The sequence below is a fragment of the Vipera ursinii genome, assembly GCF_947247035.1.
Source record: "Vipera ursinii genome assembly, chromosome: 11".
NCBI classification, from domain to species: domain Eukaryota; kingdom Metazoa; phylum Chordata; class Lepidosauria; order Squamata; family Viperidae; genus Vipera; species Vipera ursinii.
In genome coordinates, this window is record NC_139524.1 from 19,174,184 (window position 1) to 19,187,427 (window position 13,244).

General features: G+C 44.9%; 1 protein-coding gene across 1 annotated transcript in view; it reads right to left on the reverse strand.

Annotated features, from left to right (window-relative positions):
• Positions 1–220: 220 nt before the first annotated feature.
• Positions 221–13,244, reverse strand: part of LOC310645501 (thrombospondin type-1 domain-containing protein 4-like) — a gene marked incomplete at its 5' end in the record, with an annotated part of 114,340 nt that continues 101,316 nt past the window's right edge. The window contains 5 exon segments of the mRNA XM_083371274.1: positions 221–559; positions 1,077–1,221; positions 3,410–3,589; positions 10,287–10,346; positions 10,348–10,461. Coding sequence (XP_083227400.1) covers positions 417–559; positions 1,077–1,221; positions 3,410–3,589; positions 10,287–10,346; positions 10,348–10,461 — 642 coding nt within the window. The 3' untranslated portion in view covers positions 221–416.

A 13,244-nucleotide genomic window follows, 5' to 3' on the forward strand; every position in this document is an offset into this window, starting at 1 on the left:
AATGACTTACGACGTAAATTCCAATCCCAATTCTGGTTGTAAGTTTGAAGACTACCTCTCTTGTCATGCATCCTGAAGAGCTGAAAAACCAGGTCAGGGACAACAGGTCGACATGGAGAAAATCTATGAGGTTGCTAAGAGTCATCAATGACCTGATGGCAGATCATCCATCCATCCATCAGCGTGTATCCTCATGCCTAAAGCTTTGAAGGTGCAGCTTTACAGCATGGGTTTCCCCAATGTTTTTTATTACAGTGTGTGTTAGTGATATTCCCCCAGTGGTCCTTCCATCACCCCTTCAGAGGTGCCCATCATTATGGGGGGGGGGAAAGAACCACTCTTGCAAAGGTAGAAGTGTTGTGAAAGCAGCTTGCAGGAGCTGAGGCACAGGTCCGAAGCCCGGGATGGAGCAGCTGTTATCGCCTGCCCAAAAAGGCCGACTGCCGATTCGCCACTCTGGAACAGGATATGCAGCAGGCCGTCTTGTAATAGGTGTACACGCAGAGGCGGGCTTGCACCACCACGTTGCAATTGTAGTATTTATCTTTGCAGTTTTCATCTGGAAGCAGAACATCAGAAAGACCTTTTAGGTCAGGGGTCTCCAACCTTGGCGACTTTGAGAGTTGAGGACATCAATGCACAGAATTCAACAAGACTGCAAGGTCTGGTCCAGGCGATCATCAGGACCCTATCTAAAAGCGCTCTCTCTCTCTCTCTCTCTCTCTCTCTCTCTCTCTCTCTCTCTCTCTCTCTCTCTCTCTCTCTCTCTCTGTATCTCCATCCATCCATCCACTCACCCATCCATACATCCATACAAGGATCTATTATCTATACCTATCTGTCATCTATCTATCATCTATCTTCCATCCATCTATCCAGCCAGCCAGCCATTTATCCATCCAGCCATCTTTTCATTCTAATTTTTTTTTTGAAAGAGAGATACATTTAGCTCTGGTTAAAATCATCTATCCATCTATCCAAGAACTGCCTTCGTAACCTCAGGGGCATAAATAGACTTCTTTCTTTCTCCACTAGATGGAGATCCATGGCTAGAAAAACAAGACCAGGCTTCTTACCTATGTCAGGCATGCAGTCCTGGGTGTTGCAGGATTCCTTTTCTGCCAGCTTCAGCTGGGAGTCACATTTGATACTTGGGGACATGTCATCTGACAGACATCGCACCTCCCGGATTCGGAAGCCGCCTTCGCACGACTTGGAACACTGCAAAAGCAACAAGCAAAAGCATTGTGGTGAGGTTGGGTGATCTATCTATCTGTCTGTCTATCTATCTATCTATCTATCTATCTATCTATCTATCTATCTATCTATCTATCTATCATCTATCTACCTACCTATCTACCTACCTACTTACCTACCTACATATCTATATGTCCGTCTGTCCATCTGTTCTATCTATCTATCTATCTATCTATCTATCTATCTATCTATCTATCTATCTATCTATCTATCTATCTATCTATCTTTCTGTCTATCTATCCATCCATCTGTCTGTCTGTCTCTTGGACTGCAGATTCCAAAACCTGCATTGGCCCCTCTAAGTCTGGGGGGTCGTACTTAACCAACTAATTTAACCAATTCCTTGTTTTGAGAACCCAAGCTGCAAATGTAATTTTTTTAATTCTGCGTGAGGCTCAACCTCAGCCCGTGAGGCGATGTGCAGAGCTCCCCACTGAGCTGAGCAGTTCTTTGGATGACCCCGGGCCAGTCACCCATTCTCTGACCGATTCCCTTCCTGAGATTATGCTAAGAACAGCAGAGCGAGCCAAAGTGAGTTTCTGGGAAGACCAAAGGCTGCAGATGTAAATAATACCCTGGGTTATTCTATGCTTACCTTAATCAGTGCATTTATCTTTAGTCTGCAAACTATGTCAAGTGTTTCTGAGAGTAATGTTCTTAATGTGCATTTTTTTAATTAAGCCAAACCTGACTCAGTTTGCATTTTGGTTCCTGCTGCGACTGGGAAGGGCAGCAAAAATGCCAGCACAGAGAGAATGGACCGACTCCACCAATGAGTGGTGAGGAAGGGACGAAGCAGTGAAAGCAGCAGAGGCCAGAACAAGACCGCTTTCTTGCTTTATGACCGAAGCATCAAAATCTACAAGGAGCTAACTTCACCTGCAATCTTCCCATTTTTAAATTATTTGTTAAAGAATGTTTTTATAGCACTAGCATTAGAACTTAGACTTATATACCGCTTCACAGTCCTTCACAGCCCTCTCTAAGTGGTTTTTCAGAGTCAGCATCTTCAATCAAAATAGAGCTGGAAGGGACCTTGGAGGTCTTCTAGTCTAGCCCCCTGCTCAAGCAGGAGAACCTATAGCATCTCAGACAAGTGACTGTCCAGTCTCTTCTTAAAAATCTCCAGTGATGGAGCGCCTACGATTTCTGAAGGCAAAGCTGTTCCACTGGTTGATTGTCCTCACTGTCAGGAAGTTTCTCCTTAATTCCAGGTTGCTTCTCTCCTTGATCAATTTCCAACCATTGTTTCTTGCCCTGCCCTCTGATCTTTGGAGAACAGTTTGATCCCCTCTTCTTTGTGGCAGCCCCTCAAATACTGGAATACTGCTATCATGTCCCCCTTAGTCCTTCTTTTCCATAGACTAGCCAAACCCTTGCCCCCAACAATATGGGTCCTCATTTAACCGACCTCAGAAGGATGGAAGGCTGAGTCAACCTGGAACCAGTCAAGAATGAACTGTTGGCAGTTGGCAGAATTAGCCTGCAATACTGCACCTAACCTCTGCGCCACCACGACTCCTAAGCCCCGAGTCCAAAAGTTCAAAAATAGCTTCAGCATCAGCAGCACGTTGCACAAGTAATCCTTGACTTACAACCATTTGTTTAACAACAATCCGACGTTACAACACTGAAAAATGCCATAATCAGCCTTCACACGTATGACCATTGTAGCCAGAGGTGGGATTCAAATATGGGGACAACCGGTTCTCTGTGTGTGGATGCCGCTTGCGGAAGTTCGTTTTGAGCCTGGGCAACCAAAAATCAGCTACCGGTTCTGCCAAAGTGGTGCAAACCGGCTGAATCCCACCACTGATCGTAGCATCGCCACAACCAGGTGCTCAAAATTTGGGCGCTCAACAACCAGCATTTATTTACAACAGTCACACATCCCGGGGTCATGTGATCGGCAATCTTCCCGTTTGGTTGCCGTCAAGCAACGTCCATAAGGGAAGCCAGATTCATTTAACGATCGCACAGTCCACTTAACAGCAGCAGCGATTTGCTTAGCAACCGTGGCCAAAAAAAAAAAAAAGGTCATACAATCAGACTGACTTAACCATAGGCACCCTGGTCCCAAATGTTGTCGTATGTTGAGGACTACCTGTACTTTGGCACAAAGAGAGAGTGGGGAAAGCATCGAGGTACATACGGCGCTCCATTCGGTGCTGAACCACTTGGCCCCACAAGGTTTGAGGTGGCAGGACTGCTGGCTGGGGGGTCTTTGCAGGAAGGCGCACTCGTGGGGGTTCAGCATCTCGAAGTGGTCCTCGGTCTTCCGAATACAGATGACCTCCCTCTGCTGGGTGCCACTGCCACACTCGATGGAACACTGGACCGGGTGACAAAAGGGCAGAGACAGAGATTATACAAGGTGGACAGCTCAACTTTTTTGAGATAACCGAATAACTGGCAGGGGCGAGTATCGCCATGGTTACTAGAGGAAAAACAGAAGGTAGAAACTGCTTTTATCAGAAGCGACTAAGCACCTAAAATCCTTAAAGGAGCAGAATATAGGATAACAGAATAACAGAGTTGGAAGGGACCTTGGAGGTCTTCTAGTCCAACCCCCTGCTCAAGCAGGAAAGCCTACACCGTTTCAGACAAATGGCTGTCTAGTCTCTTCATAAAAGCCTCCAGTGATGGAGCGCCCGCAATTTCTGGTGGCAAGCTGTTCCACTGGTTATTTGTCCTCACTGTTAGGAAATTTCTCCATGGTTCTAGGTTACTTCTCTCTCTCCTTTGTTCAGTTTCCATCTGTTGTTTCTTGCCTTGCCTTCGTCTGCCTCTTCTTTGTGGCAGCCCCTCAAATATTGGAAAAATGCTATCACGTCTCACCTAATCTTTTTTTTATATTAAACTAGATTAGACACAGCCAATTCCTGCAATTGTTTTTCCTGGCCCACTCTGGATTCGTGTCTCCAATTAATTTTGAACAAGGTAGAACAGGGTTTCTTGACCTTGACAAGCTTGAAGATGGGTGGATGCAAGTTCACATCATTTCTGCACAATCAATGTTTGCTCCAGCCATTAGCCAATAGATGCCCTGCCCACCCAAGAATACAGATGCAATTGTGACTGGATCAAAAGAAGGGATCCAATAGCTAAACAACTTGATTCCTAGAGTTTCATCTGAAGATTATCACATCATCTCTTGAAACAGGTTTGATGGAACAGGTGAACATACACATGTTCCCAATGGAATATTTTCTGGAGAAGCAGCAGTAGCAATCCAGGTTTAGATTATTTTTCCCTGTTGCCTTTTCAAAAAGCTTTCCCCCCCCCCACTTGACATGTTTTTATGTCCAGGGTTTTGATACTCTTTTGGCTCCAATTTGGGTTTCCTGGGTGTTCCAGACAGTCAGGAATCACATCTTCACAATGCCCTGATTTGATGAAGTGAGCACTATTAAAATAAGTGTGAAACCTGGAATATCACTGCAAGAATATTGTGTCCCATTTGTAAAATAACAGTACGTTGAACTAAGCCAACACAGAAACAGCATCACATACCTTAAACAGCAATTATGAGAAAGCAAGAAAAATAATATCAAAAGATACTTCAGTGGCTGGTCCAAGAACTGTTTGACTTTTGATATTAACACTTGCTTTGTTTTTCTGAGTTCATTCCAGCTAAATTTGCAGCAACCACCACCAAGATTCCTGTGTCTGTTCAAGATCTGTTGCAGGCATCTTACTTTAATCAGGAGGACTAATTGATTCTGCTTAAAAACAAAATAAACAGGCAGTTTGATAGCTCAAGTTTAATAAGCACTCGCTTTCACAGAACACCAGGATCGGTTTGCAAGACTCCACCAAATGTGATTGCAGTCATGTGGCTCCACAGAAACCAGAGCTAGGCCAAGTTATTTTTCCAGCATGTTTGACCTCTTGTTTAATGTGGGAAAGAAAGAAAGAAAGAAAGAAAGAAAGAAAGAAAGAAAGAAAGAAAGAAAGAAAGAAAGAAAGAAGAGGAAATGAGAATGGGAGAAGGAAGGAAGGAAGATGAGAATGGGGAAAGGAAGGAAGGAGAGGAGGGAGGGAGGAGAGACAGGAGGGAGGGAACGAGGGAGGAAGAAAAGAAAATGAGAATGGGGAAAGAAGGAAGGAGAAAAGGGAGAAGAAAAGGAGGGAGGGAGGAGAGACAGGAGGGAGGGAGGGAGGGAGGGAGGAAGGAAGGAAGGAAGGAAGGAAGGAAGGAAGGAAGGAAGGAAGGAAGGAAGGAAGGAAGGAGGAGGGTAATAAAATCAGAGGAAAAATATGAGTAAAATTCTCCTGGGTACACTGTAATAAAGAAAAAAAACCCTAACAGCATTGTGACATGGGTGGTTATCTGAAGGGAAAGAAGAGGTTTTTCTTAGGAGAACTAAGACAAAGGCAAGCTCTGAATCTCATCCAATTTCTTTTCCTCCGTTTAGCCAATTCATTCAATTAGATTTGGAGGAACCACCAATCCACTCTCACCCTTTACAAGGAGCAATGCAAAGCAGGGACTTATGGCGCCTATTATTTTCCAGGCCCATATTCCAGCCTTGAATACAGTTCTCCTCCTCTGGTGTTGCAGTCCTCTGATGGAAGCACGCGTTCAAAAAGCAAACAGAAAAAGAAGCATGCGTTACAGCCGGTGGTTCTCTGATTCCGTACATTTTTAAGCACATTCTCCCCACGTGGAAGTGAGGTGGAACCAGCTAGAGCTTCAGAAAGACCACAGATTGGCAGAAACCCAAGTGGGTAGAGACCTCCTTCCCTTGTGGCAGCCGTCGCACAAACGTGTTTTTTCCCTTCTTCTTCTAAAAGAGAAGGCTGCAGCTTCTAAGCAAAACTGACTTCCGTGGAAGGTGAACATTTTTGCTCCTTCTCCAGCAATGGAGGTGAGAATTCAGGTTGACTGCTGGCTTCTTTAAAAGAAAAAAAACCCCTCCTGTCCTCTTCAATCTTTTGGAAGGACAAGCAATCCACCCAGGTGTTGGACATGGACTTCATGAAGGTCTGGAAAAACGAAGCTGATTTTGGCTTTTTGAAGATCTCTCCTGCAGCTTTAAAGATTAAATATACAGATGTTGTGTTCTTCCTGAAAAAGACAACTCCAATAATGCACCGTTTTCTAGGTCACTCGAAAGGCTACGATCTCTAAAGAGATTGGGGTTTTGGATTAGCCTAGCCTAACCGACTCTTATTTTTAAAAGGGACTGTTGTTCATAGGCCAAGTATAATTTTTGTTATGTTTGAATAGACGTAGATCAGCTGTCCCAGCGAAAAGTACAGGCTGTTCTGAGCAAAATCAACACACGTGATAACTAAAAGCAGCCCAAACAGACTTGAATCCAGAATAACAAATGTTTTTAGTATGGTCTGGTTAACAGGGATGGGGGGAAAGGATAACTCAGCCTAAAACCCCTCCCTTCTGCATTGATGATGTTCCCTAGTTGGGTCATGAAATGTGTGCAAGAAAACTGCCAGGCTCAGAGAGCACTAAGTACCCCACAGTCCTCCTCCTCCTCCTCCTCCTGCACAATTATGTACTGGTTTCAATGAAGAATATGAGGATTTTTCTTTTGGGTAAGTGGTCCTATAAAGTTTAGCTTTGTCCTTTACCTCAGGGGTCTCCAACCGTGGCAACTTTACAGATTGTGGACTTCAATTCCCAGAATTCCTCAGCCACCCAGAATTCTGGGAGCTGAAGTCCACCAGTTGTAAAGTTCCCAAGGTTGGAGACCTCTGCTTTACCTGTTCCAATTTCCTGGACACAGATGCAACTCTTGCTCCAATATTTGATTTCCTCTTCTCTTTCTTCTTTTTGTTGTGCACCAATCAGGTGATTGATTGAGTGGAGCTGATTTATCTGAGTAGGCTTTGAAACAATCATTATTTCTGAGATGGCTTAAAGGCTCACGCATTTATCCTGATGTAAGGGCTCATAAATTACATCTACTTTTCAACGGGGACACCAGCAACAATAAGCAAGGAACCAAGTTGCGCAATTGTAATAAAACTATTTTGAAATGGTAACCATCTGCTTTCAATACGACACTGTGTCATTTTGTGTGCTTTTCAACCTTACAATATCAGCATGTGCCCATCTGTTGCAGAGAAAGAGATTATAACTAACAAAGGAGAATTAAAGTCTTGTGGGTTTTAAAATACTCTTGGGTGCCTATTCCTGAAGAATTTATTACCTTGGAGAAATAAATTAGAGGCCTGGGGCAGAGAGGGTAGATTTATAGATAAACTCAACACGGATGTCTGGAGTTCAAACATAATTCCAGTTAACAGCATTGTAAATTGTGGGTCTCAAAGCAACTTAACTCTTAGGGGAGCAGTTACCCAAACGAAAACTTTTGGCTGTGCAAAAGTTGTGTTTTATTTTCAGGAAAAATGTTTGTGCAGTGGGAGTGAACTGTTGGTGCCCAGCAAAGGCTAAGCAGCTGGCAGATGTGAGTATCGCCAATATTATCAGAGGAAAAATAGAAGGAAGAAACTGCTTTTATCAAAATCGACTGACCTCCTAAAATCCTTAAGGAACAGGATTAAAGGAGCAGAATATAGAATAACAGAGTTGCAAGGGACCTTGGAGGTCTCCTAGTCCAACCCCCTGCACAAGCAGTCAACCCTATACCATTCCAGACAAATGGTTGTCCAATATCTTCTTAAAAACCTCCTGTGTTGGAGCATTCCCAATTTCTGGAGGCAGGTTATTCCACAGATTAATTGTTCTAACTGTCAGGAAATTTCTCTTTAGTTCTAAGTTGCTTCTCTCCTTGATCTACAACTGGATCAAGCTGAATCCATCTCAAGTGCTCACTTTGTTCCAGGCAGAGTGGGGTCAAATGGATAATAAAGACCCTCGATTGCAGGGATTTCCCTCAGATCTTGCAATGGTTAAGGTAAGGGTAAAGGTTCCCCCGCACATGCGTGCTAGTCGTTTCGAACTCTAGGGCCCGGTGCTCATCTCTGTTTCAAAGCCGAAGAGCCAGCGCTTGTCCGAGGACGTCTCCGTGGTCATGTGGCCAGCATGACTAGACGCCAAAGGCGCACGGAACGCTGTTACCTTCCCACCGGAGTGGTCCCTATTTTTCTACTTGCATTTTTACGTGCTTTCGAACTGCTAGGTTGGCAGAAGCTGGGATGAGTAACAGGGGCTCACTCTGTTACGCGGCACTCGGGATTCGACCTGCCAAACCCACTGAGCCACCGCGTCCTTTGCAATGGTACTTGCTTAAAAACAGGAGTGTCCAACTGTGTCAACTTTAAGACTCATGGACGTCTGGATGCTATGATGATCGAAACTCTTGAGGACCAGTTGCAAGTCTCCCTTGGACCCCACCATCACCAACTTGAATGGACCCCTAATAAATGGTCCAAACCCAAGGACTATCTGAAGACATATTGCAGGAGTGGAGCTCATGGCTCTGACTTTATCTTTTTGGTGTGAAAAGACTAAATTTACAGCAATATACTATTTCTGGCTCTGCAGTGTTCAGCACAGGATCACCTGTTTTGCTGAAATCCAGGGATGTTTATCACGGTTAACACTTCAGCAGGATCGTCTCCAGACCCATTTGAGGTGTCATCAAATTGGAGGACCAGAACGAGAAGAGTGGAAAATGGGGCTACGCTCCCCTCCACAGCTGAGAAATCAGCAACAGATGAGCCCTTCTTTTTAAATGGGCCTCTTCCAGCTTTCTCTGATAAGACAACCATCAAAATCTGGCTAGGTTCTGCCACATCTGCTTTGCAGCTGTTCTTAAGGCCGCACAGCATTGAGAATTGGTGAAAGAGCGATTCTAGTCTTCTCTTGTCTTCTCACCTGCTCTCGGGGGTGTGCAAGGACTTCCTTACCTCATGGCCTTGAGACAGAACCTAGTTCTCTTGGCAACCATTCCAGCTAAAGGTACAGATTCCCCCTGTTCAGCCATGTCCGGCTGTAGGGGGCAGCACCCATCTCCGTTTCTTGGCTGAGGGAGCCAGCATTGTCCAAAGACAATGGTTTCTGTGGTCATGTGGCCAGCATGGCTATACACCAAAGGCACACGCTGTTAACGTCCCACCAAAGTGGTACTTATTGATCTACTCACATTTGATTACAGAATAACAGAATTGGAAGGGACTTTGGAGGTCTTTTAGTCCAACCCCCTGCTCAGGCCGGAAACCCTATACCAGACATGTCAAACTCGCAATGTCACATGATGTCGCGTGACGTATCAGGACTGTTTTGCCATTGCCGGCAACGGGGTGGGTATGGCTTCTGCATGATGCATCCGGCCCATGGGTCAGCAGTTTGACACCCCTGCCCCATACCATTTCAGACCAGTGGCTGTCCAGTCTCTTCTTAAAAACTTCCAGTGTTGGAGCATTCACAACTTCTGGAGGCAAGTTGTTCCACTGATTAATTGTCCTCACTGTCAGGAAATTTCTTCCCTAGTTCTAGGTTGCTTCTCTCTTTGGTTAGTTTCCATCCGTTGCTTCTTGTCCTGCCTTCGGAGATTAGGTTCACCCCCTCTTCTTTGGGGCAGCCCCTCAGATATTGGAACACTGCTATTATGTCCGCCATCATCCTTCTCTTCGTTAAACTAGACATCCCCAATTCCAGCAACCATTCCTTACATGTTTTAGCCTCCAGTCCCCTGATCATCCTTGTTGCTCTTCACTGCACTCTTTCTAGAGTCTCAACATCTTTTTTACATCGTGATGACCAAAACTGGATGCAGTATTCCAAGTGTGGCCTTACCAAGGCGTTATAAAGTGGTAGTAACACTTCATGTGATCTTGATTCTGTCCCTCCGTTAATGCAGCCTAGTACTGCACTGGCTTTTTTGGCAGCTGCAGCACAAGGCTGGCTCATGTTTATTTGCATGCTTTTCTACCTACTAGGTGGGCAGGGGCAAGGGAACAGGAGCCCCCCCGTTGCACAGCACTTGGGTCTCGAACCCGGGCTGTCAATTTCCTGGCTGACAAGCTCAGTGTCTTTAACCACCGCCTCCAGCTAAAGAGGGATCCAGAAATACCTGACATCCATGGGTGAAAGATACCTGACTCCAGCTGCCGGCAAACCACTCGACTTTCCCCAGGCAAGGCCCGTTGTCACAGGGGGGTGGTTTCCGAGGGTCTGTTGTGCCCGCAACCCTCCAGCGGCAAACTGCTGATGTGGTTGGTCATGCAGACCACGGATCGGGTTCGAACGCCGGAACCACATTCTGCCGAGCACTGTTGGGATGAAAAAGACAGCGGAAGGATCATAACTACGAGAAAATGAATTACAGGAAGCATTGGGAGGAGAGAGTCCTGTTTGACACAAAACATACCACACAAGTCAGATTTCTAGCTGGGGAAATCCCACCTTGGGCCATGGAGAAAGGCTATGCAACATAGTAACAAAATTGAATGATTTTAAAGGTGAGTTTGCAAGAGATTCTTCTTCCTCCACGCCCTCTTGTACCAAAAAACTGGGCAAGGGGAGAAAAAATGGCAGGAGAAAACAGGAAGAGCAAAAGGCACAGTGGGGTTTTTCCAGAGAACCCGTTTTCCATATAAAAAAAGAAATAAAATTTAGGAAATTAAGCAGGGCTCGCGTTTGTAGAAAACTGAGATTCACAGAAGGTATGAAATGCAAAGAAAAGGAAGGCTGTATTTCTCTTTCTCATACACACATAGAGACACAGATTTTTTTGGGGGGGGATATCTATGGAATGTGGTAAAGGACGAGGGTCCCAACAATGTGACGAAAAACCTGCCCGTTTTTTTCCTCTGTGAATGCAACGCCTTGAATATGCTGAATCTTCCAGAGCCTCCGAGTGTTTCAATCAGATGCAAATTCTTTCCGTGTTTTGCACGTGTACCTAGGTCCTCGTTTTCCACCACGCTTCTCTTCCTTCCTTTAACTCCCTTTCTCACTCTATTGTCCCTCACCTTTTAAGACAGACCCAGGCAGGCAGGAATTCGTATCTGATTCTTTTAGAGGGGGCAGAGAATGGATTATTCAAAATAAAGAAAAACCATGCGCTGACTGCTGAAAGATGTGTGCATAATTGAATTTAAACAGTCACGAACATTTATATTATATTTCACATGGAAAGAAAGCCCCAAGTAAGCATTTTGTTACAGGGTAGGCTACATGTGCCAATTTTGGCATTTGGCAACCGCACGCACACACACCCACAGCCACACACACACACACACAATTTCATTAAGAAAGGAAAGGAAAGGAAAGGAAAGGAAAGGAAAGGAAAGGAAAGGAAAGGAAAGGAAAGGAAAGGAAAGGAAAGGAAAGGAAAGGAAAGGAAAGGAAAGGAAAGGAAAGGAAAGGAAAGGAAAGGAAAGGAAGGGGAGGGGAGGGGAGGGGAGGGGAGGGGAGGGGAGACGAGGAGGAGGAGGAGGAAGGGGAGGATTATTGTGTTGAAGAACTAGGTTCTATGGGATGATAAAATTCAATTATGGAGGTTCTTGAACTTTCAAGCTGGTTCTGAGTTCATCAGGAGGGGAGAACACCATGAAAAAAAAACCTCTGTCTGCAGCCCTAGGGAAAGAAAAATTACAACAGAAAGACATTATTTTAGATTGTGTGTGTGTGTGTCTGTGTGTGTCCCTGCAAAAGATGTTTTTCTTTTCAGCTGATTTCCTTTTCCAGGATCATTCCTCCCCCAGCCCTCTCCAAGGCAAAGAACTGGAAACCACTTTGGGTGAAGTTCCCCAACTAAGATCCCCCTCTCTTCTGTCTTAAACGGCTGCAGGCGAGCCCGCCGTTGGCGGATCCAGTTTCAGACGAAAGGCCAAATGAGAAGATAGAGCCGAACCCACCCTGCCGAGTGAGATTTCAGGACAGAATTTACTGCTCCAGAAGAATTCAAAGGGCTTCAGCGGGAGACTTCAGACTGAAATATTCCTTGGCGCTCAGCTTCTCTCTCGCCCAGCCTTTTAAAATTAAAATAAGGACATTCTTTGGGAACCACCAGCCCAGCCAAGAGGCGAAGAGCAGAGATCTGGGTGGGGCCGAGACCAGAAATTTAGATTTCTGACTCGTATTTATGATGGTTGCAGCATCCCCGGGGGAGGGGGGTCACGTGATTCCCTTTTTGTGACCTTCTAACAAGCAAAGTCAATGGGGAAAGCCAAATTCACTTAACGACCAGGTTACTAACTTATCAACCTGCAATGATTTGCTTAGCAACCGGGACAAGAATGGTCGCAAAATGGGGCAAAACAAACTCTCTCGCTTTGCAACAGAAATGCTTGGGTCGGTTGTGATCATTTGTTGAGGAATACCTGTATTTGGAATAACATTCATCTTAAAACCATTTGCTAAGCTCTCCTCGATTCTTCAAAAGGACCCACCGGGCAAAAATGTCTGATCCAATCAAAACGATTTGGTACACTGTGTGCAAATAGCAATAAAGACATTCTCCGGTGTAAAAAGCGAGGGGGGGGGAAGTCACAGGTTTAAAACTTTGGAAGAACAAATGCTTGTGGGAGAAGGAAGAGGAAGAAAGCCTGCAGTTAATCTCTTGACTGATGTGGCTGGATTTATAACAGTGTTGGATTTAATCCAGAGATGCTTTTGTGCATTTATTTTTTGCTTCACTGTTCTGGGGGAATAATACCTTTTTCTTCTCATATGGATTCCAATAAATCACTAAAGAGATATCCATTCCCTTGTCAAGGTAAATAAATAAACACTAAAAAATACTTTGTGAAATGAGAAAAGAGACTCAATTACAGCTTTGAGCTTCAGCCTTGAGAAAGAAGTTGGTGGAGCAGGGAGATTCTGGCATGGGGTTATAAGCATCTGGCCAACTGGAAGAATTACAGCTTTATTGAGATGAAAGTCTATAGAAATCAGCTTCTCTTGTGGGACCTCCAAGATATTTTCTCTACAATCACTCAGGATCACCTCTAAGATTCCTTGGGAAAGGGAAGTTCCCCTAGAGCAGGTATGACAAAGGTGGAAGCTGTACACTTTGGACTTCTCCAGAAACAACTATCTTCCGTGTCTC